At 42.2% G+C, this 27,203-nt stretch overlaps 1 protein-coding gene across 1 annotated transcript; it reads right to left on the reverse strand.

The window, feature by feature from the left end:
• Positions 1 to 9,905: 9,905 nt before the first annotated feature.
• Positions 9,906 to 26,948, reverse strand: LOC102266486 (zinc finger protein 585A). The gene is made up of 3 exons (XM_070386935.1): positions 26,685 to 26,948; positions 21,319 to 21,445; positions 9,906 to 14,086 (listed from the first exon to the last, which is right to left on the reverse strand). Exons 1-3 carry the CDS (start codon positions 26,715 to 26,717, stop codon positions 11,328 to 11,330), a joined length of 2,919 nt encoding a protein of 972 aa, XP_070243036.1. The 5' UTR covers positions 26,718 to 26,948; the 3' UTR covers positions 9,906 to 11,327.
• Between the last annotated feature and the right edge of the window lie 255 nt (positions 26,949 to 27,203).

Raw genomic sequence — 27,203 nt, forward strand, 5'->3', positions numbered from 1 at the left:
TAAGGAACACAGAACTAAATAAATAAGCCTCCACCAACCAGAAGAGTTCGGGAAAGGTCAAAAGGAGACACCACAGGTCCGACCACCTCCCAGAATCCTTCTCTCTGGCATCCATCTTGGCTGAACAAGGCACGCGCCACCAGGAAGGACTCTGAGTCAGAATGATCAGCTAAGGACAACCCAGAAGCTAATCCCATCTCCATAAAACCGGAGACTGCGAGTCATGCAGCAGAGCAGTTCTCCTGGGTTCCCTTACCCTACTTCTCTCCACCCAGGTGCCCTTTCCCAATAAAATCTCTTGCTTTGTCAGCACATGTGTCTCCTCGGACAATTCATTTCCGAGTGTTAGACAAGAGCCCAGTTTCGGGCCCTGGAAAGGGTCCCCCTTCCTGCAACAGATTTATTTTTCTGTACCTATTAATATAAACATGTTTTATAATTCATTAGTATTATGTCGAATCTGTTAATGTATTTCTAATACTAAACCATTCTTAAGTTACTGAGATGCTTTCAACTTGTATTACATTCTGGAAACACAGCTGAATTTAATAAGTTTTATGAGACTGTTATTCTAGCACCATAAAATTAGTTGAGGAACATGAATCTCTGCAAGATTTAGAATAAGCTTAGATTCCTCGTTTCAGTGAATGATTCATGTGACTCCCTTCCTATGAATCAGGGTCTTTCTACAAATCTGTCAGATATCAAGTATCAGCAAGTATCAAAGAGATTTGGTATTTGTTAGTTTGATCAAGAAAGACATGCGTTTTAGGGAGGTTCAAGAGGGAGATGACATGTGTATAACTATCAGGCATATGTATATGGCTGATTCATGTTGATGTATGGCAGAAACCAACACAATATTGTAAAGCAATTATCCTTCAATTAAAAGTAAACCTTAAATAAAGAAAGACATGTCTAGGAGGTTGACTTATTGTTTTATTTTGTTATTTATTTTTTAATAAATTTGCTGCTGCTGTTGCTAAGTCGCTTCAGTCATGTCTGATTCTGTGCGACCCCATGGACTGCAGCCTACCAGGGTCCTCCACCCATGGGATTTTTCAGGCAAGAGCACTGGAGTGGGTTGCCATTGCCTTCTCCTAATAAGATTTATTGAGTTATAATATAAAACTGTAATGTATCAATGTGTACATCTTGCTGATCTGACGTATGTACACCATGTGAAACCATTCCTTCATCTAGTTAATTAATACATCACCTCATATAGTCATCGTGTGTATGAGAGAGAGAACATTTATGTTACACTCTCTTTGCATATATCAATTATAAAGTATGGTTTTATCAACATTATTCATGGTGTTTTACATTAGACCCTCAGACCTTAGTCATTTTATACCTGGAAGTTTGCTCCCTTTCACCAACCTCTCCCTATTTCTTCCACCCCGCCTCACACCAGTAACAACACTTATACTCTTTATTTCTATGAGTTTGACTTTTTAAGATTTTGTATAAAAGTGATACCACAGAGTATTCGTCTTTCTGTTCCACTTCTTTTACTTAACACAATGCATTGAAGTTCCGTTGATGTTGTCAGAAATAGCAAGAGTTCCTTCATTCTCATGGCTAGGTTGTTGTTCAGTCACTGTCATGTTCAACTCTTTGCAAACCCATGGACTGCAGGCTTCCCAGTCTTCCACTATCTCCCAGAGTTTGCTGAAACTCATCTCCATTGAGTTGGTGATGCTATCCAACCATCCCATCCTCTGTCACCCCCTTCTCCTCCTGCTCTTAAGCCTTCCCAGCATCAGGATCTTTCCCAATGAGTCTGCTCTTCACATCAGGTGGCCAAAGTATTCGAACTTCAGGCTTAGCATCAGTCCATCCAATAATATTGAGGGTTGATTTCCTTTAGGGTTGACTGGTTTGATCTCCTTGCAGTCCAAGGAACTCTTAAGAGTCTTCTCTAGCTCTGTATCTGGAATTGTTGGATACTAGGTTAGTTCTATTTTGTGTGTGTGTGTGTGTGTGTGTGTGTGTGTGTGTGTGTGTGAAAACTCAACTCTTTACCATAGTGGCTGCACTAATTTACATTCCCAGAATTGATGCACAAAAATTTCACATTTCTCAACATCCTCTCTAAAACTTATTATCCTTTGTTTGATGATAGCCTTTCTAATGTGTGTGATGATATCTCATTACAATTTTCTTTGTGTATTTAGTAATACTGAACACATTTCCATGTACTTGTTGCCCATTTGTAGGCTCTCATTGGAAAACATGTTTATATAGTTCCACTGTTCATATTTTAATTGGATTATTTATTTATTTTGCTATTAAGTTGTATGAGTTCTTCTTATATTTTACTTATTAACCACTTATCAGATGTATGATTTGCAAATATTTCCTGCTATTCTGTACATTCCCTTTTCATTTTGTTGATAGTTTTGGTTTCCTGTGCTGTGCAGATGCTTTTTTAGATTGATGTAGTCCCACTTGTTTATTAATATTTTTCTTTTATTAGTTGCTTTTGGTGTTAATCCCCCAAAAAATCAATGCCAAGGCAAATAACAAGGAGCTTTCACTCTATGTTTTCTTCTAGAAGCTTTATAATTCCAGGTTATGTGTTCAAATTTTACATCCATTCTGAGTTGATTTTTGTGTGCGGTGTAAGATAGGGATCCAGTTCCACTCTTTTGTATGTGTCTCTCCAGTTTTCCCCAAAACCATTTTTAGAAAAGACAATCCTTTCCTCATTGTCTGTTCTTGATGGCTTTGATGTAAGCAGATTCACCGTATGTGGACCTATTCATTTCTGGGCTATATATTCTGTTCCATTGGCCTACATACCTACCTCTATTCCAATGATGGATTTAAAAGCTTAATTGTAAACCCACATACTATACTGGGAGTATAACTGTGTGTTTCTAAATTTCTATACACTTTGTAAACATTTATTGGGGTTAAATTCCAGGTGGTAAAGAATCCGCCTGTCAAGGCAGGAAATACAAGAGGTTCGGGTTGGATCCTTAGGTAGGGAAGACCCCCTGGAGAAGGAAATGGCACCGCACTCTAGTATTCTTGCCTGAAAAATTCCATGGGCAGAGGAGCCTGGTGGGTTACAGTCCATGAGGCCCCAAAGAGTTGGACCTGACTAAGCAAACAGGCACTTCACAATAAGCTGTAATGAGGCTGTGTCCTTCCTATTCCTCCATTTACAGAATCTTTACAATAGAGTCAAGGGTATATTTCAGTAAAGCACAAAGACTTGAATGATTTCCAACTAGCGAAGTAGTTCACCAACTAACTTTTGCTCCCACTAGTCATAAAGTCATTTCTAACCCAGTCATAACTGAATAAATTTATGATGAAACATTCTCCTAAGCCACTTCACTAGTGTCCAACTCTTTGTGACACTGTGGACTTTAGCCTGCCAGGCTTCTCTGTCGATGGGAGTCTCCAGGCAAGAATACTGGAGTAGGTTGTCATGTCATACTTAAGATCCCCTAGGTCAGGGGATCTTCCTGACCTAGGGATTGAACCCGCATCTCCTATGTCTCCTGCATTGGCGGGTGGGTTCTTTACCACTAATGCCACCTGGGAAGCATTAATATAACATTATTAATGTTAATGTATAATGAAATATTAATATAACATTATTATTTTGTCTGATGACAGATAACTAAGGGACACTGTTAAGCAATGAATCCATAGTAAATAACGAGGTTTATTTACTACATATTTACCATGTGACATGACCACACCAATGTCACAAAATCAGAAATAAGTCCTGTCTTGGTTTGCTAATTTGTCTTTTCCAATTATTTCATTTCTTTCACTTCTATCCCAGTATGCATTTTTTCTTTCTTTCTTTCTTTTTTTTTTGGCCAAGCCATGGGCATGCAGGATTTTAGTTCTCCCACCAAAGACTGAACCCGGGGCCCCAGAAGTGGAAAGGTGGAGTCCTAACTCCTGGATTGCCAGGGAATTCCATGATTCATATTCTATTGCCCCTGTGGCAAATTGTTACAAATTTACAAGATTAAGACCGTTTCTGTAGATAATACTTAGGATCTTGGTTTTCTACCTACCCTGGATATCTCTTGTATTTAGTCTTTTGCTGTTCAAAGTGACTATGAGATAGTTGGATTGTTGGATTAATATCTACCATGCTGTGTTGTGCTCAGTCACTCAGTCACATCTAATTCTTTGCCACCCCATGGACTGTAGCATATTTGTTACTAATTTGTATTCATTGCCCTTTTCCTTTGTTTAAAGTAAATTCTTTCTTTTTTTTAAATTTATGTTTGGTGTGCTGGGTCTTTGTTGCTGCATGACTTTTTTCTCTAGTAATGGCAAGCAGAGGCTACTTTCTGGTTGCAGTGTGTGGGCTTCTCATTGCACTGGCTTCTCTTGTTGTGGAGCACAGGCTCTAGGTTGCACAGGCTTAAGTAGTTGAAGTGCATAGGTTCAGTAGTTGTTGTTCCCGGGCTGTACAGCACAGGCTCCATAGTTGTGGCACACGGGCTTAGTTGCTCTGTGGCATGAGGGATCCTCCAGGACCAGTGATCTCCTGCATTGGCAGGCAGATTCTTTACCACTGAGCTACCAGGGAAGTCCCTTTATTCCAATTTTTGTTTTCTACTCTTTTCCTGCTTTTGTGGCTTTCATTATTTTATGATTCCATTCTATCTTGTTAGCATATCAGGTTATACTTCTTTGCACTGATAAAGAACCTGCCTGCCAATTCAGGAGATACAAGAGACATGGGTTTGACCCCTGGATCAGGAAGATCCCCTGGAGGAGGGCATGGCAATACATTCCATTCTTCTTGCCTGAGGAATCCCATGGACAGAGGAGCCTGGTGGGCTACAGTCCATAGAGTTGCAAAGTCAGACACAACTGAAGCATCTTAGCACATAGACAATAGAGTTTGAAGTAAACATTGACAACTAAACCAAGTCCACTTTCAAATAATATTCTCCATTTCACAGATAGTGTACCTCATAATACAACAATCCCAGTTCTTCCCTCTAGTCCCTTGAATTAAGGTCATTCATTCTACTTATAATCAAATCCTTTACGATTATACAGTGGAAGTGACAAATAGATTGAAGGGATTAGATCTGATAGAGTGCCTGAAGAACTATGAATGGAGGTTTATAACACTGTATAGGAGGCAGTGATCAAAACCATACCCAAGAAAAAGAAATGCAAAAAGGCAAAATAGTTGTCTGAGGAGGCCTTAAAAATAGCTGAGAAAAGAAGAGATGTGAAAGGCAAAGGAGTAAAGGAAAGATATACCCATCTGAATGCAGAGTTCCAAAGAATAGCAAGGAGAGATAAGAAAACCTTAAGTGAACAATACAAAGAAATAGAGAAAAACAACAGAATGGGAAAGAATAGAGAACTCTTCAAGAAAATTAGAGATACCAGGGGAAATTTTCATGCAAAGATGGGCACAATAATGGACAGAAACGGTATGGACCTAACAGAAGAAGATATTAAGAAGAGGTAGCAAGAATACAGAGAAAAACCATACAAAAAAGATCTTAATGACCCAGATAACCATGATGGTGTGATCACTAACCTAGAGCCAGACATCTTGGAATGTGAAGTCAAGGGGGCCTTAGCAAGAATGACTACGAACAAAGCTAGTGGAGATGAAGGAATTCCAGCTGAGCTATTTCAAGTCCTTAAACACAATGCTTTGAAAGTGCTACACTCAATATGCCAATAAATATGGAAAACTCACCAGTGGCCACAGGGCTGGAAAAGGTCAGTTTTCATCCCCACCCCAAAGAAAGACAGTGCCAAAGAATGTTCAGCTACTGAACAATTGTATTCATTTCTCATGCTAGCAAAGTAATGATCAAAATTCTCCAAGCTAGGCTTCAACACTGTGTGAACCAAGAACTGCCAGATGCTCAAGCTGGATTTAGAAAAGGCAGAGGAACCAGAGATCAAATTGCCAACATCTAGTTGGATCATAGAAAAGGCAAGAGAATTCCAGAAAAACATCTACTTCTGCTTCATTGACTACACTAAAGCCTTTGGCAGTATGGTTCACAACAAATTGTGAGAAATTCTTAAAGAGATGGGAATACTAGACCACCTTACCTGCCTCCTGAGAAATCTGTATGCAGGTCAAGAAGCAACAGTTAGAACCAGACATGGAACAGACTGGTTCAAAATTGGGAAAGGAGCACATCAAGGCTGAATATTGTCACCTGGCTTATTTAATTTCCATGCAGAGTACATCATGGAAAATGCTGGGCTGGATTGAAGCACAAGCTGGAGTCAAGATTGCAAGGAGAAATATCAATAACCTCAGCTATGCAGATGACACCACCCTTATGGCAGAAAGCAAAGAGAAACTAAAGAGCTTTTTAACATAGGTGAAAGAGGAGAGTAAAAAAACTGGCTTAAAACTCAACATTCAAAAAGCAAAGATCATGGCATCAGGTCCCATCACTTCATGGCAAATAGATGGGGAAACAATGGAAATATTGACAGATTTTATTTTCTTGGACTCCACAAAATCACTACAGATGGTGACTGCAGCTGTGAAATTAAATGATGCTTACTCCTTAGAAGAAAAGCTATGACAAACTTAGACAGCATATTAAAAAGCAGAGACATTACTTTGCCAACAAAGGTCCATCTAGTCAAAGCAATGGTTTTTCCAGTAGTCATGTATAGATGTAAGAGTTGGAGTATAAAGAAAGCTGAGTGACAAAGAATTGATGCTTTTGAACTGTGGTGTTGGAGAAGACTCTTGAGAGTCCCTTGGATGGCAAAGAGATCCAACCAGTCCACCTGAAAGGAAATCAGTCCTGAATATTCACTGGAAGAACTGGTGCTGAAGCGGAAACTCCAATATTTAGGCCACCTGATACAAAAAGCTGACTCATTAGAAAAGACCTTGATGCTAGAAAAGGTTGATAGCAGGAGGAGAAGGGGACGACAGAGGATGAGATGATTGGATAGCATCACCAACTCAATGGATGAGTTTGAGCAAGCTCTGGTGAATATGGTAAAGGACAGGGAAGCTTGGCATATTGCAATCCGACCAGTGAGTTGGACACACTGAGCGACTAAACAATTGTACTTACATAGAAGCATACATATACAGGATATGCATACACATAAGCATACATAATAGAATGTGTTGGTATTAGTATTTCAAACAAATTGTTATCAGATCAATTAAGAATGAGAAAAATAACTTTACCTTTATTCCTTCTTCAGTGCTCTTCTTTAACTGGACTTTTTGACCTATACAATTTTGCTCATCTCTAATGAAATTTCCACATTTCTTGCAAGGCAGAAGCTATGGTCTGAATGTTTGAGTTAGTCCTCCAAAAGTTGTGTGTTGAAAGAACAGTCCCAAAGGTGCTAGTGGGGTCTTTAAGAGATTAGGAGTGGGGTCTTTAAGAGATGTTTCCGTTATAGGGTGATGGAGTCCTCGGAAGTGGTATTAATGCCTTTATAAGAAGCTCCAGAGAGACCCCTAACTCTATCACATGTGAACACAGCAAGAAAGCACCAACTAAGATCCAGGAAGTGGGGTGCCATCAGAAAACTCATCCATTCTGGTATCTTGATCTGGTACTCCACAGCCTCCAATTTAATAAGAAATATTCATTAAAAACAAAAAACAAACAAACAAAAACAACTAACAAGGTTGTGGTATTTTGTTATAACACCCCAAATGAACCAAGATGGTAGTCTTACTGGGAAAAAAAATTCCGTTTTTATTTCTTTTTATTTTTTTAAACTATTTTACATTGGAGTATAGCTGATTATCTTTAAAAGGCTTTGCTTTCCCTGCACAATTTTTGAAGATTATTTATTATTGGTTACAGTGGGTCTTCGTTACTGTACACAGGCTTTCTCTAGTTGAAGCCAGTGGGGGCTACTCTAGTTGCTGTGGGGCGGCGTTCTCATTATGGAGGCTTCTTGTGTTGCAGAGCACAAGCTCTAAAGCGTTCAGGCTTCAGTAATTGTGGCCCATGGACTTACCTGCCCCTGGCATGTGTAATCTTCCCAGACCAGGGATAGAACCTATGTCCCCTCCATTGACAGGCAGATTCCCAAACACTGGACAACCAGGGAAGTCCCCCTTAACTTTTTTTTTTTTTTTTGAGGTGGTGGCTGTGGTGGCGGTCTTTGTTGCTTCGTGCTTTCTCTAAGTTGCAGTAAGCAGGGGCTGCTCTCTATTTGTGGTGAGAGAGCTCCTCATTAGTTTCTCTTGTTCTGGAGAACAGGCTTCGTTTCCCTGTGGCATATGGGATCTTCCAGGACCAGGGAATCCACCCCATGCCACCTGCATTGTAAGACCAATTTCACCCAATCTGAAATTGGTGAATTGTTAACCACTGTACCACAAGAAGTCACTGAAATATTTTATTTCCTTTAATTTCAAAATGATGTCTACATGTAGTTTTTAATCTTTAATCCTTGATTTCCTGGAGTTTCGAACTGATGGCTACATGTAGTTTTTTACCATTTATCCTGCTTAGTACTAAAGTTCCTGATTTGTGCTTTCTTGTCTGACATTAATTTCTTCCTTAATGATGTAGCTTGGACAACCTAATTAATACCAAGATTGAGTCTCCACTTTGCTCCAAAGACTGAAACTCTTGATTCGTGCCTCAGAGGCTAAGCCTTGGTTTTTTGCCTCATCGAGGAAATCTTTGGCGTTTACACCATACATGTTGGGCACAAGGTGGGGCCTGCCAGCAGATCAACAAGACTGCATCCTGCCCTCACTGTCCTGCATTGCTCAGGAACCTCCAAGGGCAAGAGGGATCTGTGACTTTGGGCAGTGCATCACCTTAGGGATAAGCCGTGGTAACCTCACCCCAAGAGAATTGGTTACTCAGCCTGAATGGTCCTACCAAAATTCCCTTAGTGGGTGCCAACACACCTAGGTTTCTCCTGGGTCCCCATTACCACCACTACCTTCCTGCCACCTCCTGCTCTGCACCATACCTGGCTCACCCCTTTCCCTCTCCTGAGATGCCACCTCCAATCAAACATGGCCAGTGGTTTGGAGAATGTGGGCCTTGGACAAAAAGGCCACACCAGGTTCTGTTGGGGAACTTCCTATGCTCTAGATTTCCTGAGAAGTCTCACCAGGGATGGAGAGACCCACAGTAGCCCAATCAACCAACTGGAGCCTTTGAAAAACATCCCAAGTGTTGGTGAACTTCACGTAGGGAAAATACCTGATGCCATGAGTTATTAATTACAGAAAAAGATGACAAGAACCTTGAAGAGAGCATTTAGAGTGTAAGAAGCTCATATCAGGAGATGGTGAGACAGGGAAGCCTAGTGTCCTGCACTTCATGGGGTTTCGGAGTTGGACACGACTGAGTGACTGAACAACATAAGAAACTGGACGCTAAGTTTAGTTTTCCACCGAACACCCAGAGGACCCAAGCAGAATTTATCAGCTGCTTCCCTGAGTACATCCCACTTTCACAACCTAAGAATTTTTAAAATTGGCAAAAGCTACAAAGCAGGGCTAGGTTTATTGTTTCACTGAATGCCTAGACTTAAGTGATGGGAACAGGGATGATACATATTAAAAAAGGCAAACGATACAATCAGCAATTATACAGAAGATATACAGCTGGTAAACAGCACATTAAAAATGCTCAAAATCATGAATCTCTAGGGAAATGTAGTAAAACCAATTGAAAGCTCACCGAGACAGCACTACTCACTTATTAAAAGGACTGATATTAATGACTGGTACAGATGTTGAGAAACTGGAACTCCTACAATGCAGATGGAAATGCAAAGGGGAACAGTCATTTTAAATGAGTTTCTTAGTTTCATCAGGTGTTAAAATTTATCTACCAAAGTGACCCAGACATTCCCCTGAGTTATCAATAAAAGGAACATACATCCACATAAAGAACTGACACAAGTGTTTACAGCAGCTTTATTTTCAAGAATGAAAACCTAGAAATAACCTAAACACTAAGAAAAAGATGAATGGATAAACAGTTGTACATCTAAATATAAGAACGCTACTCACCAAAAACTAGAGATGAGATATTTATATATATCATGGATGAATCTGAAACAATTATGAAACAAAGGAAAACAAAAATAGTAAGCCGTTTATGACTCCAACCAGATAAATTCAAGAAAATGCACATATTATCTATTCTAAGGGAAAGTACACCAATGGTTATTGGAAAGGTGGGAAGGGCAAGGAGAGATAAACATACCATTAACAGATATGGGCATTATTAGGACTCAAGAGGTTCATACCTAGGTGAAAACTTGCTTCAGCATCAATCCTTCCAGTTAATATTCAAGATTGGATCTCCTTGCTGTAAAAGGACTTTCAGGAGTCTTCTCTAGCACCACATTTCGAAGTCATCAATTCCTTGGCATTCTGCCTTCTTTATGGTCCAGCTCTCACAACCGTAAGTGACCACTGGGGACACCATAGCCTTGGCTATACAAATCTTTGTCGGCAGAGCAATGTCTCTGATTTTCAGGACACCGTCTAGATTTGTCATTGGTTTCCCGCCAAGAAACAATGGTCTGACTTCATGGCTGAAGTTTGGTGCATGTAAATTATACTTTGATATAGCTTTAAAGATTGGCTCAAAATGAAAAAAACCTTTATGTCCTACTCTTTTTGGAAAAAAAGGTTCTGCAACTGTATGCTGAACCCACCAACACACTCCTCATGTTCTCTGGAGATCAGTCTTCTATCAGTGGTAGCGAAGATGGGGTTAGGGTTTCTGCCTGAGTCAGCAGGAATGCTGCCTAGATCACAAGAGTCACATCCCCTTTTCCTTTCCTGCCTCTGCAGTAAGGTCCTTAAAGTAAAATTCACTAGAATCAGCAGATAAACTGATACTGCACAGTCAATGTCATATAAACATCAGGATGCACTTTAAGGAGAGGCACATTCCATCAAGTTGCCTGCAATTTCCCCCCACTCCCTATTAAACCAGAGTTTCTGTACCAATTGTGGTTTCCCTTGGACCCAGTTGTCATACAAATAATGAGATTGTACAAATAATGAGATTAGCTCAAAGATTTGTGGACATCAGGAAACACATCAGGTTCTTTTAGACTTGGAGAATACATACTTTTCAACAGTGCCTCAATACCCTATAATCTTTAATCTGAATAAGGAATAAAGATTCATGCTGCTCTCAGAAACACTTGAAACGAGATTCAATTCAGACCAATGGCCCCTCAATTTCCTCCAGTGTCCCTAAACTCAACAAGGAAATTGCACATTCACTGCACATTTATGACTTCCTGTAGGGTAAACTCTCAAATGTTCAAAGTGATTTGCTCGTAAAAGATTTCCTATATTTAGTGCATTCCTAAGGCCTTTCTCCAGTGTGAGCTTTCTTATGACAGTGCAGTTTAGTGGTGTTAATAAAAGATTTCCCACATTCACTACATTTAAAAGGCCTTTCTCCACGGTGAACTTTCTGATGATAATAGAGGCTGTTGCCACGAGTGAAAGATTTCCCACATTCACTGCACTTATAAGGCCTTTCTCCAGTGTGAGCTCTCTGGTGTATAATGAGATGATTTCTCTGGACAAAGGTTTTCCCACAATCACCACACTCATAAGGCCTTTCTCCAGTGTGAGCACTCTGATGATAACAGAGGCCAGATTTGCTGCTAAAGGATCTCCCACATTCACTGCACTCATAAGGCTTTTCTCCAGTGTGACTTCTCAGATGTATACGGAGCTGGTAACTAGTGGTAAAAGATTTCCCACATTTGGTGCATTTGTAAGGCCTTTCTCCAGTATGAACTTTAAGATGACAACGAAGGTAGTAATTAAGGGTATAAGATTTCCCACATTCACTGCACTCAAAAGGCTTTTCTCCAGTGTGGGCTCTCTGATGAACACGGAGGAGGTAATTAGTAATAAAAGATTTTCCACATTCAATGCATTTGTAAGGCTTTTCTCCAGCGTGAGTTTTCTTATGATAGTACAAGGCAGAGTTAAAGTTAAAAGATTTTCCACATTCCCTGCATTCATAACGCCTTCCACCTTTGTGAATACTCTGGTGTTCAATAAACCTACACTTACTATTATAAGATTTCCCACACTCAGTACACACATAAGCACTTTTCCCTGTGTGAACTCTTTGGTGTTCAATTAAGGTACTCCTAAAGAGAAAGGATTTCCCACATTCACTACACTCAAAAGGCCTTTCCCTTGCATGTGATTTCTGATGACACTTGAGGGCCGACCTATACATGAAAGATTTTCCACATTCACTGCACTCATGAGGTCTTTCTCCAGAATGAACTCTCTGATGATTACGGAGAGAACTGATAGTCGTAAATGATTTCTTGCATTCAGTGCACCTTACATAAGACCTGTCTCCAGAATGAATCCCCTGATGATAACGAAAGTTGAATTTAGAGGTAAAAGATTTCCCACACTCACTGCACCTATATGGCCATTCACTAGAATGAATTCTCTGATGGTAATGAAAAACAACAGGATTAAAAAAAGATTTCCCACATTCACTGCACTCAATAGGCCTTTCAGTGTGAGTGCCTTCATGAAGACGGAGACTAGTGCTACTGGCAAAAGATTTTCCACACTCACCACACGCATAAGGCCTTTCTTCAGTGTGAATTCTCTGATGACGATGGAGATGGGAGTTAGTAATAAAAGATTTCCCACATTCATTGCACTTATAAGGCCTTGCTCCTGCATGAGATCTCTGATGATATCTGAGGGAAGGCCTAGAGGTAAAAGATTTCTCACATTCACTGCACTTGTAAGGTCTTTCTCCTGTGTGAGATCTATTATGACAAATGAATGAGGATCTAGACATAAAAGATTTCCCACATTCACTGCATTTGTAAGGCCTTTCTCCAGTATGAGATCTCTGATGATATTGGAGAGCACCGGTAGAGGTAAAAGATTTCCCACATTCATAACATTTATAAGGCTTTTCTCCTGTGTGAGATCTCCGATGATATTGGAAAGAATTGGTAGAGGTAAAAGATTTCCCACATTCACAGCATTTATAAGGCTTTTCTCCTGTGTGAGATCTCTGATGATTACGGAGTTTGAAGTTAGAGGTGAAGCATTTTCCACATTCACTGCATTTATGAGGCCTTTCTCCAGTGTGAGATCTCTGATGAGATCGGAGGATGCAGTTAGTGGTAAAGGATTTCCCACATTCACTGCAGTCATAAGGTCTTTCTCCTGTGTGAGATCTCTGATGATAAATGAGGGCAGATCTACATGTAAAAGATTTCACACAGTCACTACACCTATAAGGACGTTCTCCAGAAAATACTCTCTTATGTCCAATGAACACAAAGCTGTCATAAAAAGACTCTGCACAGTCACTGCACACAGAACTATTCTCTCCATTGTGCAATCTCTGGGGAGAAACAAGGACTGATTTGTGGCTTAAGGATTTCCCACATTTGCTGCACTTCTCTGATCCTGAACAAGTATAAATTTTTTGATCCTGACTGACAGTTGAGTTTTGTCTAAAAGATTTGCCACTTTTGATAAACAAATGAAGTCTTTCCCCAGGATGAACTCTCTGGTGGATAATAAACGTTGATTTGTACCTGAATGTTTTCCCGCATTCCCTGCACACAAAACATGGCCTTTCAGTGTAGACACTCCAGTCCTGAACAAGTGTGTGTTCAGAGCCGAAGGCTTTCTCGCAATTTCCGGAGGTATGATTTCTGCTTGGTGAAGTTGATCTGCACTGGGTGACTGTATTCAGCTTCTCCACAGTATAAGTGGCCTGCAGATGTCCCATGCTGGCCAGAATTTTCCCAGAAGTAAGAGGCTTCCCTGACACATGGAATCTGGGGCTCTTAAAAGATAAAGCCTCATGGACACAGCTTCTCAAAGACATATTAAATTTTTTTGCACACGCCCCACACCTCAACAGTTTTTGGCTGTTTTGTGTTCCCTGCTGCTCCACCAACTGGAAAACATATCTCAAGACTGTACTACACTTCTCACAGGGATGGGTCTTCTGAGAAAATGGAGTTGCTGTGGGAGATCCAGTCCATGAGACTCCTATAGGAACAGTTTTTTCACAGGGTGTCTCCCCACCTTCTGCTCCACAGCAGCAACCTGAATGCAAAGAAACACTAGTGAAGTGCACGTTGACTTCATAGGGAGGGAGCTAGTTCACCATAAATGTATAGCCATTTCATATAAGAATGACCTTCAAAGAAATGGGATACTTTTAAAGACTAGGGAGTTGGAAATCAGTTTAAGCAGCAGCTGCTGTGCATTACTGGGACTGAAACTGGTGGAGATCTCAACAAGAAAAGGATACAAAAATAGAGTGTGACACAAGGAAAAGAAGCAGGGTCTAGTGCTTGTTTCTCTGCCCACAGCTTCCTGTAGGACCTTTTCTACTACTGATGTGAAGCTCAGTAGAAGGGTGTGATCACAGCCACGAAAACAGAATCACAAATCATTTGCTTTTCAAGGTCAATTTAAGGATATATTCACACCTCACAGCATGATGCATGATGGGCAAAGTTCAGAGAGTAATAGAGAAAGCGTGGTAAGAGAAAGAGGTAAGATGTTGAGTCCAGAGAGGTGGAGCTGATCCCTGTGCTGGAAGTCATAGCAGAAATGACAAAGTAACAGAAATGACAGGTCAGCAAAAAGTCAACAGCGGAGGAGTAAAAGTAGAAATGGGGTGTGGTCACTGGCAATAGTACCAAAGTTTTCATTGAACAAAGACAGTTTCCTGGTATATTTTTAACAATGCCCTGATGTCACAGTCTCCCCAGCTATAATTCAGCAGGACCAGGCCCACTGACCTCACCATGCCATAGCTAGAGTCATGTCCATCCCATTATGCACAAAGGATTCCTTTCCCTAAGAAAGTCATAACCGCAATTACTGGGTACATGGAGCACTGAAGGAAAAAAAAAAAAAAAAGAAACACAGAAAGGCTAGTAGTGTTCCAGAGCAACTCAGCATTACAGCAGACCCAGGAAAGAGCACAAGTTGAGTGACATCAATAAAATAGTAGAATAGGAGATACCACCCTTCACTACCAATGAAAAATAAACAGCTATCCATGAAGGACATTAATCAGCCTTGGAAGACACAAGAGTCCAGTGAAGAACGGACTCTTATATTCATGTATGGAAGTGAGAGTTGAGCCATAAAGAAGGCTGAGTGCCAAAGAACTGACGCTTTTGAATTGTGTTGGAGAATACTCTTGAGAATACTGTGGACTGCAAGAAGATCCAACTAGTCAATCCTAAAGGAAATCAACCCTGAATACTCATTGGAAGGACTGATGCTAAAGCTGAAGTTCTAATACTTTGGCCACCTGATACGAAGAGCCAACTCACTGGAAAAGACCCTGATGATGGGGAAAATTGAAGGCAAAAGGAGAAAGGGGCAGCAGAAGATAAGATGGTTAGATAGCATCACTGGCTCAATGGACATGAATTTGAGCAAACTCCGGAAGACAGTGAAAGACAGATGAGTCTGCAGTGCTGCAGTCCAGGAGGTTGTAAAGAGTAGGACACAACCTAACTGTTGAACACCACCACCACCACTACAGTGAAACATAATAAAAGGAAGAAGCACACAGAAAGGATCACTGGAAAGTGTCTTAAAAAAGACATCTGGAAATGACTAGGAAATGAGGGCTGGGCTGCCACTGACCTATTTCTCTCAGCCACAGGGCAGGGGCCACTGCAGTCCCAGTGGCCTCTGCTGCAGAAGACATAGCTGCCTGCTCTACAGAGGACACTGGAACTTTTGCCACTGAATTATCTGACACTCATGGTCAGAGTGGATACCCTGGTGAGTATGAAGCTACTGGTTAACACCCTCGGCAGGAGCTGTTGTGCTGATTCAGAAGCAGGGCTGCCACACCCCCTAAACCTGTGCCAGCATTTCAGACCCTGACTCCACCACTACACCATGTACTTCTGTGTCTCAGGTACTAGAAACAACTTCGCTATAGACATGCCAGTTTGACAGAACCACAGCCACTGTCTACATGTGCAGCCAGGCAGATTCCATGGCTGCTCCCTGCACAGCCACATATCTCAAACAAAAGCCAAGGCTGCTGAGGCTATCCAATCACCCAGACCCCAGAACCACTGTCACTCCAAAAGTGCCTGTATACAACACCCCAGGTCTGTGGATCCTCAACAGATGCACACACCTCAGACACCAGTGCTACTACAACCAATCAGGTACCCAACAGTCGATAGGGCACCAAGAAGGATCCCCTTGGTGACAAAGTCCTCTGGGAGAAAAAGAGATCAGGAGTTTGCTAGCAGCCTTCTCCACCACTTTGGACACCCTCAGCTTTGCTGATTGAGGAATCTTGATTATCTTTACTGACACTGACTTCAGGTGAAGAAGCTGCACAGAGAACAACCTAATTGGGTCTTCCACAGAGCCAGAATGGCCACAGCCCAAACTTGAACCCCCCACAGATTGAGATCTTCCCACACCAAAAACTGTAATGTGAAGCCTGGAAGAAATGACTAAACCATCAAATCAGCGTAAAGAAATGCAAGGCTACAGGAAACACACAAAAAATCAAAGAAACATGAAACCAATACAGAAATACCATAATTTATCAGAAACCACACTCAAGGAAATGGAGACCTACAAAGGGTCAAAGAGTTCAAAATAATTGTTTGACCACAGTTCAGTGAAGCAACAACAAAGCAACAATTCAACAAAGTAAGGTAAACAATATATAAACAAAACAAGTTGTTTAACAAAGAGACAAAAATGAAAAAGCAGGTCTTCACTGGTGGCTCGGTCAGTAAAGATTCTGCCTCCAATGCGAGAGACCTGGGTTCAGTCCCTGGGTTGGGAAGATCCCATGGAGAAGGAAATGGCAACCCACTCCAGTATTCTTGCCTGGAGAATTCCATGGACAGAGGAGCTTGGTGGGCTACAGTTCATGGGGTCGTAAAGAGTCGGACACAACTAAGTGACTAACGATACCAGCACTCACTGAACTCATGAAGGTTGGCTGAGAGGAACAGGACTGAAGAATCACCCCACACTTTCAACCAGTGATATTGGAGGTTCTGGTAAGCCCACTCTCCAAAAAGGCCCATAGATGTGAAGAATCAACAGATAAATTGATAAATGAATATGTGGGAAATCCCTATCACATCATTGATGGGATTCTTAATATGATACAACAGGGAGCTAAGACATATCAAAATAAGAAATGGAACAATACAAGATCATTACATATATTTATAATCAAACACTTTCATGCAGACACAAAACTACTATATCCTCTTAATACCAGTAGAGTGTCAACTAATACATGGGAAAGGCTGTTTTTACATTGACTGTCCTTATTGCACTGATCTTTAGCAGAATTATTCTACTTGGTCTGCAAAAGAAAACATTCTACTATGCTGAAATAGCACAAACAACTTATGCTTTTACAGTCTGCTCTTACCTATTACCAGAACAGTTTATGTATTCTTACACCTTTGGCCTTCTATGGGTATTAAAAACTTGAAAAACTAAAGTTATGAGAACCAAGATGGTATATATATGAAGTATACGCCTTCAGTTCAATTCAGTCACTCAGTCATGTTTGACTCTGTGACCCCATAGACTGCAGCATGCCAGGCTTCCCTGTCCATCATGAACTCCCGGAGCCTGTTCAAATTCGTGTCCATTGAGTCAGTGATGCCATCCAACTACCCCATCCTCTGTCATCCCCTTCTCCTCCTGCCTTCAGTCTTTTCCAGAATCGGGGTCTTTTCCAGTGAGTCAGTTCTTTGCACCAGGTGGCCAAAGTATTGGAGCTTCAGCTTCAGCATCAGTCCTTCCAATGAATATTCAGGACTGATTTCCCTTAGGATTGACTGGTTTGATCCCCTTGCAGTCCAAGGGACTCTTTTTTAAGAGTCTTCTCCAACACCACAGTTTAAAAGCATCCATTCTTCAGTGCTCAGCTTTCCTTATGGTCCAACTCTCACATCCACACATGACTCCTGGAAAAACCATAGCTTTGACTAGATGCACCTTTGTTAGCAAAGTAAGGTCTCTGCTTTTTAATATGCTGTCTAGGTTGGTCATAGCTTCGCAAGCGTCTTTTAATTTCATGGCTGCAGTCATCATTTGCAGTGATTTTGGAGCCGCAAAAAATAAAGTCTGTCACTGTTTCTAGTTTCCCCATCTATTTGCCATGAAGTGATGGGACCTGATGCTATGATCTTTGTTTTTTGAATGCTGAGTTTTAAGCCATCTTTTCACTCTCCTCTTTCACTTTCATAAAGAGGCTCCTCAGTTACTCTTCTCTTCCTGCTATAATGGTGGTATATCATCTGCATATCTGAAGTTACTGATATTTCTCCCAGCGATCTTGATTCCAGCTTGTGTTTCATCCATCCTGGTATTTTGCATGATGTAATCTGCATAGAAGTTAAATAAGCAGAGTGACAGAATACAGCCTTGATGTGCTCCTTTTCCAACTTGGAACCAGTCCGTTGTTCCATGTCTGGTTTTAACTGTTGCTTCTTGACCTGCATACAGATTTCTCAGGAGGCAGGTAAGGCGGTCTGGGTTCCCATCTCTTGAAGAATTTTCCACAGTTTGTTGTGATCCACACAGTTAAAGGTTTTGGCATAGTCAATGAAGCAAAAGTAGATGTTTTTCTGGAATTCTCTAGCTTTTTCTATGATCCAACAGATGTTGGCAATTTGATCTATGCTTCCTCTGCCTTTCCTAAATCCAGCTTGAACATCTGGAAGTTCATGTACTGTTTAAGCCTTGCTTGGAGAATTTTCAGCATTACTTTGCTAGGGTGTGAGATGAGTGCAATTGTGCAGTAGTTTGAACATTCTTTGGCATTGCCTTTCTTTGGGACTGGAATGAAAATTGACCTTTTCCAGTCCTGTGGCCATTGCTGAGTTTTCCAGATTTGTTAGCATGTTGAATGCAGCACTTTCACAGCATCATCTTTCAGAATTTGAAATAGCCCAACTGGAATTCCATTACCTCCATTAGCTTTGTTCATAGTGATGCTTCCTAAGGCCCACTTGACTTCACATTCCAGGATGTCTGGCTCTAGGTGAGTGATCACACCATCGTGGTTACCTGGGTCATGAAGATCTTTCTTGTATAGTTCTTTCATGTATTCTTGCCACCTTTTCTTAATATCTTCTGCTTCTGTTAGGTCCATGTCATTTCTGTCCTTTATTGAGCCCATCTTTGCATGAAATGTTCCCTTGGTATCTCTAATTTTCTTGAAGAGAGATCTCTAGTCTTTCCCATTCTATTGTTTTCCTCTGTTTCTTTGCAATGTATATCCCTTAGGCATCTATTTTTAACTAAGTGAAAACTAGATGGAAATATGGGAGACCCAATTGATTTGCAGGAAAGATAATTAAGTTTCTATCAAAAAATTATGACTATGAGCTTAAACTTTTATTGTCTTTTTGTGCTTTGTGTTTTGAATGTTCAAACATATAACTGGTGTATTAGAAGAGTATAAATATCTGTTGAAAAGGGGTAGTATCAATAATCTGATGATATTATCAATCTTTTTGGGGGGAGTAATTGTTTCCCAATGTTGTGTTAATTTCTACTGTACAACAAAGTAAATTAGCCATATGTATACGAATATCCCCTCCCTGTTGAGCCTCCCTATTTCTTACCTTGTGTTTAACTAAAATTCAGTCACTTGGAATTCTGTTTAGATTGAAAGTCCTTGGCACATTCTTATGTTATGGCTATTGAAAATCATTCCAAAGCAGCTACACTGGAATATAATTAAGAAATGCTCTGACTAGTCTGAGAAAACCATACAATAAAAATGGAAATTTCATGTACTTGCAAAAACTCTGAGTTGATAAAATTACCTTCATCTGTTGGGCATTATGTTTACCTTAGTAATACAATCATGACACTCATTTAAAAGAAACAAACAAGAGCTTCCCTGGTGGTCCAGTTTTTAAGAGTCCACCTGTCAAAGATCCCTGGTCCAGGAAGATTATACATGGCCTGTAGCAACTGAGCCCCTGCACAACTACTGAGCCCATGCTCCTAGAGTCTGTGCTCCACAAGAAAAGAAACCACTGCAATGAGAAACCTACACACCACAAGGAAGAGCAGTCCCCGCTCACTGCAACAAAGACCCGCATAGCCAAAATTAACCAAATAAAAATGTGTTTTAAAAAAGAAAGCAAACAAACAAATGGACCCAAACAGAAGTTCTGCTGCTGAAGAATACAATGAAATAAAGCACAATGAAGACAGTATCAATAGCCAAATTTTATTAAGCAAAATAAGTCTAGGTACTTGAAAACAGGTGTTCTAATTATCCAGTGAGGAGAAAAGAGAGACAAAGATGAAGTGAAGAAAGCATACACGGATTATGAAACAAAAAGCAAAACACTATTTGTATTTTCAGAGTCCTGGAAAGAGCAGACAGAGAGAAAGGGGTAACAAGCACATTTAAAGAAACAATGATTGAAAACTTTCTAACTAGAGAGAAAAGAGTACACATCCAGATACATGAGGCTCACAGGTTCAATCAAAAACTTCACTGAAGCATATTATAATAAAATGGTCAAAAAGCAATTACAGCGAATGCCCTGGAGGTCCAGTAGTTAGGACTGGGCACTTTCACTGCTGGGGCCTAAGTTCAATCCCTGGCCAGGGAACTAAGATCCCAAAGCCTCAAGGTGTGAGGTGTGTCTGGGAGCAGTGGGTCGAGGGGGGGCCGGGTATTACATACTAGTCATAAAAAGAATGAAATAATGCTATTTGCAGCAACATGGATGAACCTAGAAGTTATCATACTAAGTGAAGTAAGTCAGAGAAAAAGAAATATATGTGATGTCACTTATATGTAGAATCTAAAAAAAAAAAAGTACGAATGAACTTTATTTACAAAATATACACAGACTCAGATAAAACAAACTCATGTTTACCAAAGCAGAAGTGAGGGAGGGATAAACTGGGAGTATGGGATTAACAGATGCACACTACCATGTATACAATAAACAATGATGTACTGTATAGCACAGGGAACCATATTCAATAACTTACAGTAAACTATTTAATGGAAAAGAACTGAAAACACATGGATATATACATATATATGTATAACCAAATCACTTGCCCTATGAGAGTTTAGTACAGCAAAGATTGGGGTTGGAGAGAAAAGAGGGCAGTGCCAACACCCCAGCCTTCTACCTACCCCAACTATACAGAAAACTGGGGAAACCAGCAGTGCCTATACCACGTGAGGCCAGAGCACCTCCTTCAGAAAGGTGGGATGAGGCAGGATACAGAGCCCAGCTCAGGTCACTGGGGAGGTTAAGTCTTACCCAGTGAGGATATAAGTGTGTAGTTCTCCAGCATCACATCCAGATACAGGAGTCTCTGAGTCTCATCAAGGAGTCTCCATTCCCTCTGGGAGAAGCGCACAGCAATATCTGGAAAGGTCACACCACCCTGTCAAGAAGGGAACAGATGAAAGCTTGAACATTATCCCTCTGAGAACCCACAATCCATGTCTGCACAAATCTATTCCAGATATTCTCCACCAGAGCTCCCAACCTGAGGGAAGATGCCAGGCCCTGGTGCAACAGAGGCCACTGTCTCCTCACAGCCCATTAACCACTTGTGTTCAGCCTTCAGCAGTCACTAGGTGGAAGGGGTGGTGGTGCACACAGATGCGATCTGAACTCTGGGCTTGGCCTGCAATCTCACCACCTGCCACCAGTCCTTCCTTCCATATTTGCCACCCTAAAACCAGACGTGAATTTCACATCCCCACAGCTTTCTTCAACTTCTTTACTGCCAGCTTTGCCCTTTCAACCACCACACTTGTCTCTCCACTCAACCTTTGTAAAAAACCCAGCCCTAAAAATCTCCCCACAAGACATCACTTCAGTTCAGTTCAGTCGTTCAGTCGTGTCCAGCTCTTCACGACCTCATGGACTACAGCACACCGGGCTTTACTGTCCATCACCAACTCCCAGAGTGGACTCAAACTCATGTCCTTTGAGTTGGTGATGCCATCCAACCATCTCATCCTCTGTCATCCCCTTCTCCTCCCACTTCAATCTTTTCCAGCATCAGGGTCTTTTCCAGTCAGTCATTTCTTCGCATCAGGTGGCCAAAGCATTGGATTTTCAGTATCAGTCCCTTCAATGAATAGTCAGGACTGATTTCTTTAAGGATTAACTAGTTTTATCTCCTTGCAGTCCAAGGAACTCTCAAGAGTCTTCTCCAACACCACAGTTCAAAAGCATCAGTTCTTCATTGCTCAGCTTTCTTTATAGCCCAACTCTCACATCCATACATGACTACTGGAAAAACTACAGCCTTGACTAGATCGACCTTTGTTGGCAAAGTAATGTCTCTGCTTTTTGATATGCTGTCTAGGTTGGTCATAGTTTTCCTTCCAAGGGGCAAGCATCTTTTAATTTCATGGCTGCAATCACCATCTGCAGTGATTTTGGAGTCCAAGAAAATAAAGTCTATCACTGTTTCCATTGTTTCCCCATCTATTTGGCATGAAGTGATGGGACTGGATGCCATGATCTTAGTTTTCTGAATGTTGAGTTTTAAGCCAGATGTAGTGACTCATAAATGACATCTGCCCCAGACCTTATCCACTAGCAAGACTAAAACATCCCAGATCCCATCAAAATTCATCACAAAATCCTGAAGAAGCCATATAGTATTAAATAAGCAGTAGCCCCAGCCTCACTGCCTTCTTGTCTCAATTACTCCTGGGTCTCCTCAGCCATTTTTCCTCCACTCATCCCACAAACATATCCAGGCCCTGAGCAAAAGAACCACTTCTCAGGACACACCCATCTTTCTGACCAACTAATATCATGCCTACTATAACCTGCATCCCCTCCTAAATGTGATCCACAGCTCCACGCTGCTCCACACAACGGTCATCACTTTTGAGAATTTCCATTCCTGAACACCTTCCCAGTTTTCCAGACCTGCTTAGTCAACTGCCCACTTGTTGCCTACACTCAGTCTTCTCTGAAACATCTCAGACTCTTAACAGAGCGAAAACAAACATAATATTTCCAAGGAAAATTAATCTGCTGTTAAGGTCCCCATCCAGTTGATGGGCCTTCCATCCCTTCATCTACTAGGGTCAAAACCCTGAAGGTCATCCATCGCTACTTCCTTTCTGTCATCAACAAGACCCCAAATTTGGCTTGGCCCGTCTCCAAAAATGGATCCAGAATTCCTGAGACATCGAGGGCAGTCCCTCTGGTCCATGAATACTCAATTCAGTTCAGTTCAGTCGCTCAGTCGTGTCTGACTCTTTTCGACCCCATGAATCGCAGCACGCCAGGCCTCCCTGTCCATCACCAACTCCCAGAGTTCACTCAGACTCACGTCCATCGAGTCAGTGATGCCATCCAGCCATCTCATCCTCTGTCGTCCCCTTCTCCTCCTGCCCCCAATCCCTCCCAGCATCAGGGTCTTTTCCAATGAGTCAACTCTTCGCATGAGGTGGCCAAAGTACTGGAGTTTCAGCTTTAGCATCATTCCTTCCAAAGAAATCCCAGGCTGATTTCCTTCAGAATGGACTGGTTGGATCTCCTTGCAGTCCAAGGGACTCTCAAGAGTCTTCTCCAACACCACAGTTCAAAAGCATCAATTATTCAGCGCTCAGCCTTCTTCACAGTCCAACTCTCACATCCATACATGACCACAGGAAAAACCATAGCCTTGACTAGACGGACCTTTGTTGGTAAAGTAATGTCTCTGCTTTTGAATATGCTATCTAGGTTGGTCATAACTTTCCTTCCAAGGAGTAAGCGTCTTTTAATTTCATGGCTGCAGTCACCATCTGCAGTCATTTTGGAGCCCAAAAAAATGACGTCTGACACTGTTTCCACAGTTTTCCCATCTATTTCCCTTGAAGTGATGGGACCGGATGCCATGATCTTCATTTTCTGAATGTTGAGCTTTAAGCCAACTTTTTCACTCTCCACTTTCACTTTCATCAAGAGGCTTTTTTAGTTCCTCTTCACTTTCTGCCACAAGGGTGGTGTCATCTGCATATCTGAGGTTATTGATATTTCTCCCGGCAATCTTGATTCCAGCTTGTGCTTCTTCCAGCCCAGCATTTCTCATGATGTACTCTGCATATAAGTGAAATAAGCAGGGTGACAATATACAGCCTTGACGTACTCCTTTTCCTATTTGGAACCAGTCTGTTGTTCCATGTCCAGTTCTAACTGTTAGGCTACCGCAATTAATCATTCCATGCCTCCTGCTACCCCTCCCCTGTTTACTTCTATAGTCTGTTCTCTTCTCTGCGACTAGTTGGAGTGTCTTTTGATTTCGGTAAGACTACCTCCTACCTGCAATTCAAACCTCTCATTACTTGTATAACAAATTGCCAATTTCTCAGGCAGCAACACTGCAAGCCTGACTCTGGCCTCATCACATCTGGCTTCTAAAGGAAAACAGAGAAGTTGTACCAGGATTCCGGCTAGTCTGACCTACAAGCCTCTGCATTTCGGGGTCCCTCTGTCTGTCATGCTCTCCCACTAGCCACCATGTGGTCAGAAATGACCTGATGACCGCTTCACCATCCTGAATCCTGGGGCCTGAGCTGCAGGCAAGTGAGGATGGGCCTCAGACTTAAGTGTCTGGTGCAGCGTGGCCTTCCCAAGGTGGCAACACTGGTAAAGAATCACCCTGCTCAGGGCTGGTGCACTAGGATGACCTGAGGGGTGGGATGGGGAGGGAGGTGGGAGGGAGGATTCAGGATGGGGGACACATGTACACATGTACATGATTCATGTGAATGTATGGCAAAAACCATTACAATATTGTAAAGTAATTAGCCTCCAATTAAAATAAATAGATAAATATTTTAAAATGTGTTGTAAGTCAGAAAGCCTTTTCTATGTCTGAAGCTTGGAACTGAAAAAAAAAAAAATGTATTAAATATAGCCTCTTGCTTTCCTTCCTTAGAACAACACCATGGAGTAAGAGGCAGACTGCTTGAGGTTAAGTTCTAGGGTACTGTACACCAGCTATGAGTCTCTACAACATGCTTAATAGTGAAGTGAAGTCACTCAGTCGTGTCCAACTCTTTGCGACCCGTGGACTGTAGCCCACCAAGCTCCTCTGTCCATGGGATTCTCCAGGCAAGAATACTGGAGTGGGTTGCCATTTCCTTCTCCAGGGGATCTTCCCGATCCAGGGATCAAACCCAGGTCTCCCACATTGCAGGTAGACGCTTTAACCTCTGCGCCACCAAGGAAGCCCTTAAATACAAGAATACAGTCTCTTAGAAAACCTCCTATAGAGACACAGAACTTCAGATCCAAGTACTACCATCAAAGATTTCAAAGGGAGGAAAGGAAGCCAGGTTGAAAGAAGAAGGGGGAGGAGGCGGGAGAGGGGGGCGAAAGGGGTGGCCTTACAGACGTCTCCTGCCACCTACAGATACCCAGGCGTTATGGAACTTTTCCCTGGGCCTCCAGAGAAGGGAGGACTGGAACTCAGCCCTACCACAAATCAGACCAGACCAGAACCAGAATTTGAGTTCTCTGCCAAGAGGAGGTGATCAGTCTCCAATCCTCAGCTCAGACTGAGGGCCCTTCGACCAGATTCTTGCGTCCAGGACCGGGAGACTAGAAAAACGGTGAAGGATAGGAAGGGTTAAGGAGAGGAAAGAGAGAGGGAAGGGGAGAGAGTGCTAAAGTTTCCTTCTCTATAAAACAGTTATCACCTACTTCAAACGATTACTATTAAGATTAAATAACATATATTGAGGGTTTAAAACAGTTCTTGGTAAGCACTGTGTGTTTACTGTTATTTTTGTGACCGTTGTTACTATCATTGCTATTTACATATTCTAGTCCCTCTGCTCTGGAGAAGGCGATGGCACCCAACTCCAGTACTCTTGCCTGGAAAATCCCATGGACGGAGGAGCCTGGTAGGCTGCAGTCCATGGGGTCACAAAGAGTCGGACACGCCTGAGCAATTTCACTTTCACTTTTCACTTTCATGCATTGGAGAAGGAAATGGCAACCCACTCCAGTGTTCTTGCCTGGAGAATCCCAGGAACGGGGGAGCCTGGTGGGCTGCCATCTATGGGGTCGCAGAGTCGGACACGACTGAAGTGACTTAGCAGCAGCAGCAGCAGTCCCTCCGCTCAGGATGTATTTTCTTTCTTACTTCACTCGGCAAAATACTTCTCATTTTTCTAAACCTGACTCAAAAAAACTGTCCTGAACTTTTAAAACAATGTCCTTTTTCAGTGCTATCTTAACAACCTTTATATATATAGTTATTAACAAAATTACCCTGAAATTATCTATTTGAATGTCATACGCCTGTACACACTTGCCTCCTTCCTCCCCCCTAAATTCCTGAAGAACAGTGTCCCTTCTCCATTTGTTCCCTAGAACTGATGCACAACTTATGTATTAGGGATCCACATCCACCCACCCCACCCCCCCAAAAAGAACCCGCCTGCTAATGCAAGAGACACAGGAGACGCGGGTTCGATCCCTGTGTCGGGTCCCGGGAGTAGGGCATGACAACCCCCTCCAGTATCCCTGCTTGGAGAATCCATGGACAGAGGACATGGAGGGCTACGGTCCATATGGTCGCAAAGAGTCGGACACGACTGAAGCGACTTAGCACGCACGGGGCGAGGGCGGTGAGGGCCGGGAGGAAGAGCGTTTACCTGAGGTGGGTCCCGCAGCGCCGCCGTAGCCATCGGACTCTGCCTTGCGAGGGACGGGAGTGTCGGTCCTTACCCCGGGTCTGGTGCCTCCTCTCAGACCCTCCCGTCCCCGACCAGCGAGCCAACAGGAGAGACGCCAAAAAAAGGGGCAACCAGGCTGGCTAGGCGGGTGTCCCCTTCTCTTCTCACCATTCCATGAGGACAACCATACCCAACGGAGCACAACGGTTTCCCGGTAGCCTACCCTGCAGCAAAGGATGTTCTAAGCAAATTGAGCGCTAGGCGAGGAGACCGGAAATCCCTCCCCTGACGCATGCTCACTGGGGGAAAGTCTTCATCCTCATCCCTCATTGGTTCAACGCTGGTGTCGCTCTGCCTGGGCTCTTCCTGGTAGTGTGTTCTGGGTGCTCTGGAGACCCCATGAAAGGCTGTTTGCCATCCTTAACTTGCAGAGCATTTCCTGTCAGCTCCCCGGAAGAATGCGGGGAAATGGTTCTCCTCCCCAGAGGGAGGAGCTTT

This window comes from Bos mutus, chromosome 18 (assembly GCF_027580195.1).
Source record: "Bos mutus isolate GX-2022 chromosome 18, NWIPB_WYAK_1.1, whole genome shotgun sequence".
In the NCBI taxonomy this organism is placed as follows: Eukaryota; Metazoa; Chordata; class Mammalia; order Artiodactyla; family Bovidae; genus Bos; species Bos mutus.

What these genes read in the sequence shown, in the direction of transcription:
- LOC102266486 (XM_070386935.1), bottom strand. Translation starts at nt 26,717, where the DNA reads ATGGCTACGGCGGCGCTGCGGGACCCACCTCAG. An exon ending in CGCTGCGGGACCCACCTCAG is followed by an intron (nt 21,446 to 26,684) that starts GTAAACGCTCTT and finishes CCTTCTTGACAG; the next exon opens with GGTGGTGTGACCTTTCCAGA. An exon ending in CACACTTATATCCTCACTGG is followed by an intron (nt 14,087 to 21,318) that starts GTAAGACTTAAC and finishes CTTTGCATTCAG; the next exon opens with GTTGCTGCTGTGGAGCAGAA.